The sequence below is a fragment of the Lygodium microphyllum genome, chromosome 6 (assembly GCF_053477565.2).
Source record: "Lygodium microphyllum isolate KBCC chromosome 6, Lygodium_microphyllum_v1.1.10, whole genome shotgun sequence".
In the NCBI taxonomy this organism is placed as follows: Eukaryota; Viridiplantae; Streptophyta; class Polypodiopsida; order Schizaeales; family Lygodiaceae; genus Lygodium; species Lygodium microphyllum.
Window position 1 is genome coordinate 24,917,260 of NC_141140.1, and position 5,167 is coordinate 24,922,426.

A 5,167-nucleotide genomic window follows, 5' to 3' on the forward strand; every position below is an offset into this window, starting at 1 on the left:
GGATGAAGGCATGTGTGGATGAAAGGAAATTGACGATGTGAGATATGTGGGAGGGGTTCATGAGGGGGCTAGGAAAGAATAATGGGATGGATGGAAGAATGATTTTTTTTAACACAAAAAGGGAAAGGGGGGGGGGTAGTGTAGTCGGCCTTCCCCACGTTTGCTGATTGCTGCATGCATGATCATGCAGGAGAGCGGGCAGGTTAAAATAATTGGGAGCAAAAGGGAGGGAAAGCGAGAGCTCTCGTGCAATGGGGATTTGGGAGAGTCTAGGCAGCCATATTATATAAAAACGGGAGTATAGAAAGGAGGGGCCACGTAAGGGAAGCTTCTGATGTGTATATAAGCCTCGAAAGAGACGAAGCTCACAACAAAACTGAGCCAGTTGTGCATATGAGAAGAAGAAGAGGTCGTAGAAGCAGAGAGGAATCCTATACCTAAGCATGAGAATAGGAAAGGAGGGAAAGAATCAAGGCGCTGAGACCATTGAGGGGGGAGAGAGAGTGAGAGTGAGTGAGAGAGAGAGCCAGCCAGCCCATATAAGACAGTCCTCAGCCCAAGTCTAAGCTTGTTTTGGAGAGATTCTCAAGCCTCTCACACAAGGAATTGTTTGCACTTAGTTGTCTCTTGTTGCTTCTGGCTAGCTAGCTATGCATATACATAACCTTTCTTCCTTTCATCAGCCCCCCCCAGTCATGAAGGAAGATACTTACTTCCTTTGCTTGCTTTGGCACCTCTTTGTCTTTGCTATGTATGCATCCTACTATATGTTTATCACTCCACTAGTTTAAATTGATTAGTGGCCCTTTTAAAGCATGAATAGCTGCCCAAAACGTTCCCTTTCCATCAAGCCGCCTCCTTCCCGGAACTCAAGCTCTGATTTTCCTCCTAATTCGTTGCACTGAGGTCATCGTCACAGCAATCAGCAACCAAGATTCATCAGAAGAGTCTCTTCACACCCACTCGGTTCTGCACCCTTCTACACAAGGGGATCTTATTGGGCTAAGCTCCCTGTTGGGCGCTCTCCATTGGGCCTCGCCTTTGCTCAATCGGCACCGCCAACAGGGCATTTTAAGCATCTTCACCTGAAAATCTGCAGCTCTTTAGCTCAAGATTCGGCAATTTGTGTGTTCTGTGAAAGCCAGCTGAAATCCTCACTTGGGCTCACTAATATTGCAGCTCTCGGCAGCTGCAAGTTCCCCACGCGTGTTGCTTATTCTCTCTCTGAAATACACTCTGTTCAAAGAAGTAGAAGAAAAAGAAGAAGAGAAGGGAGAGGAGCACAATGCCAGGACCTCAGGCATGCCCGGGCTCATTAAGAATAGGCCTGAAGAGAGCTCAGAGGATTGCAGAGAAGTGCTTCTTATCGGATTCGGAAGGAGAAGAGGTAGGCAGAGAGCGGCCGAGGTATCGGCCGAAGAGGGTGCGAGTGATATGCACGGACCCAGATGCGACCGACTCATCCTCGAGCGATGGGGAGGGAGAGGAGGAGGAGGAGGAGGAGGAGGAGCAGCAGCAGCAGCAGCAACCCATGTACAGCTGCAAGGTGAAGAGGCAGGTGCAAGATGTGTACATGGGGGCGCAATACTGGAGCAAGGGCCCAGCTGGTGGGGAGGCATCATCATCAGCATCATCATGGGTGCAGCAGAGTAGCGGCAGCAGCAAAAGAGGGAGCGTGATGAAGAAGGGGCCATGGAAGAGGAGCGGGAAGCTGTATCCGAAGAAGGAGGCGAGGGGGGCGATGAATGGAGGAGGAGCAGGGGCGGTAGGGGCGAGGGCGAAACACGTCAGGACATTCGTGCAGAGATGCGGCGCGGCCCACCAAGTGGCGCCGGAGGAGGAGGACGAGGAGGGCGCCGCCGCCCACAACAAGTACCGCGGCGTCCGGCAGCGGCCCTGGGGCAAGTGGGCTGCCGAGATCCGGGACCCCGCCCGGCGCATCCGCCTCTGGCTGGGCACCTACGACACCGCCGAGGAGGCCGCCCACGCCTACGATGCGGCCGCCCAGAAGCTGCGCGGCCCCAACGCCCTCACCAACTTCACCCCGCCCGCCGCCCACAACCCCCCCTTTTGTGGGCAGCCGCTCTCCCCATCGCCGCCCACCGAAACAGAGCACCACCACCCCTCCTTTGTGGGCGCCCACCAATCGCCCACCAAAACAGAGGCCTCCCTCAAGCTTCACACCCCCTCCGCCTCCTCCCCTTCCTCTGTCCTGGCCTACCCCTCCTCTCGAGCTTCCTCCCCTTCCTCTTCCTCAGAGGATTGCCCCCTGCCCAAATCCCCAGCCCACCACCACCATTATCCCAGCCCCTTCTCTGATCCCTCCCCTGCCCCGTCCTCATTCAACCCAAAGAGCCTCTTTTCAGACCTTTCCTCCAGCACCTCCTTCGATTGGCTCTCCATGCCCCACGTCGATGACAACTTGCTCTCCCTCGAGGGCCTCCTGGAGGATCACCCCCACCCCAGCCATTTTTATCACTCCATTCCTGCAGCAGCACAGCAGCAGTCCATTGCCATCCCTTCCCATCAATCCAGCCCGCCATCCTCGTCATCATCATTACTGCCTGATAATACCAGCTTCCCCAATCCTTTGGGCAGCCCACCTGTTCCGTCCGCCTCCCCTGCTCCCTCCGAGAGCCCCACCATCCCGCCCTTCGACCTCGACTTCGAGACCTCCGCCTTCCTCGACTTGGACCTCATCGACAGCATCGCCGGTAACGGGTTCGACAACAGTGTCATTGAGCTCGCCGACGTCGCTGATCTCTTCAAAGAAGATGATTTTGCTGGCCTCTTCTAAAACCCTTCTTAAACCCTTCCCCCCCCGCCCCTCCCCGGTTCCTCTTTTTAATCTGTGTGCCTGTACCATCATGCATGAGTATACATACCTGTAACGTGGTTCTCCTTACAAGTTTGTACTGTGTGTTCTCCCATAAAGATATTACTAGAATATATCGAGCCTCATCCAATTCTTATAATCAACATGCTATAAACATCTCTCGGCAAGGCTCGGAAATTTTCCTTTTCCTCATTGGCCTTTGATATACAAAGGGTGCTCGTATTAAATTTGTATTGAATACCTCTGGTGTTGCATCAGGTTGGTATGTATACGTTTGTTAATTAAACATTAAACAATTCATTATCAGGGAGGTTGCTAGAGGTGTGTTTTTAGACCTAATAAACAACATCACATTGAAGCCAGAGACCTACTCTCCACTGATTAGGTTGCAGTCTATACTAGACGCTGACTCCGTGTCACCACCTTGTCAACCCGCCTGGTGAGCTGCAGGATATTTGATTCCTTGTGGGAGACGATTCTGCCCATCTATAATTCCTTTACATGACACCTTCGATCATCCTGCATCGGGCGTGCCGTCTTGTCATAACATCTGACTTGCCTGCGCAAAGTGCAGCTCGCTACTCGATGGAAAGCATTCGTGTGATAACCGGGATAACGTTTGATTGTCACGATTTGATATAAAATGATTAAAGCGAAAAACCGCTAACTGTCTTGACATGATCATCTATCAACTGATTTTCTATCTTAATCTTCTCGCATTTAGCCCTACCAGAATGAGCCCTCTCATCTGGTGATCTTGCAGTTGCTTAAGCAGATCACATCCAACCAGACCAAATACTCCAATCTCGAGGAGGTGAGATGGGCGAAACCTCTTTAAAACTTCCTTACGTACGTCGGCCATATCCAATGCTGCATATACATGACTTGTACAAAAAGAATGACATGCATTTGATAGAAAATACGCTAAATGTTCTGCCGGTAGGGGAATGGGCAGAATCCACCAACCGAGCAGCAGTCTTCCTCCAAGTCGACACTGAGAGGGCATTTGTTGACCTTGTTTCCTGGGAGTATGGTATCGGATGAAGACAATGCTTGCACTGGGGTTCGACGAAAAACCACCAAGAATCCCGTCTATGTAAGCCAACAGTGCCCACGCTTTTGAATTATGGGCGTCTTTTACACTCATTCTGCACCTCACCCGTTGAGCCCATTGCTTTCTAGCCATAGCCTCGCACCCCCTCCCCCCTCTTCTGCTTCTTAGATAATCTAGCGGAGAAAGGAGGGTTGGAGGGAATTTGAGATATAGGGGTAGACAAGAAATTTGCAGATCATCTATCCATGATGTTGCAAGCTAACAAGGTAGACTTGGGAAAGGCTTTGTAGGCACTCAAAATGTACAAGGACGCATCATGGTTCAAGTCTATTAATTATCACAAATCTAAACTCAATAGTCCTCAAGAGAGATTGAGGGACTTGGGTTGGCATGGCAAAATTGTTGAAAGGGGAACCATATACAAGTTTCTTAGATTTCCACTGAAAATAGGAGACGACGAGTTGGCAAGAACACAGTGGACCTTCAATAATAATTAAACATCTTTTACTGACTAGTAGTCTCCACAAGTGTTTGTTGCAAATTTTTTTTGTGCATTTGAGTGCATCTGGTTGCCAGCTTACAATGTTATTTATGCTAATTAGCAATATGTTCATGCTAACTAGCGGTCTATAAAGGTGCCTACTATCAAACTATTGTTGTGCTAACCAGCAGTACCATGTAATGCACATAGCATATGAAAATGACGCTTATATATTGAAGGTGGTTACATGTCAAATTCAAAGGGTGAGCTATTGTAGATTATCTCATAAGTTTGTGGAGCAATGGTGTGTATACATGTGCCTCATAGGTTTGTGGAGTAATGCTGTATATGTGCTTGCACCTTGAAATTTTCTCCATTGGTGTGTTGATGCAATAAACACAAAAGATAACCCTTCCCAAAATCCTCATAGGGAGTCCCTACACATATTGGTGTTACACACTATAGCTCTTCTACACCTTAGGGATTGGCCGTGAGATGCACCGTGAACACATAAAGCACATACAATACATAGTCCTCTCTTTTAATCAATCATTCTAGGAGATAAAATATAATCCTCACTGAGTAAGTCCCCTAAAGGAAATGAATCACTAACCCTACAGCTTGGGATATCTTACTCTCAACATGCGTCAATGTTAATGAAGACAATTACCATGCATCCAAGATGACCATATGTTGAATACAATGCAGCTGTGAATGATTCATAGTGTTCAACCATTTTTATTCATTTAAAATAGCATTGTGACAGTGAGAAACCATTTCTTTCCATACTTCCATT

General features: G+C 48.8%; 1 protein-coding gene across 1 annotated transcript; it reads left to right on the plus strand.

Moving 5' to 3' along the window:
* Nucleotides 1-386: 386 nt before the first annotated feature.
* LOC148034386 (uncharacterized) lies at nucleotides 387-3,129 on the plus strand. The gene has a single exon (XM_087680513.1). The coding sequence runs from the start codon at nucleotides 1,286-1,288 to the stop codon at nucleotides 2,795-2,797; it is 1,512 nt and encodes a 503-aa protein (XP_087536639.1). The 5' UTR covers nucleotides 387-1,285; the 3' UTR covers nucleotides 2,798-3,129.
* The last annotated feature ends 2,038 nt before the right edge of the window (nucleotides 3,130-5,167 follow it).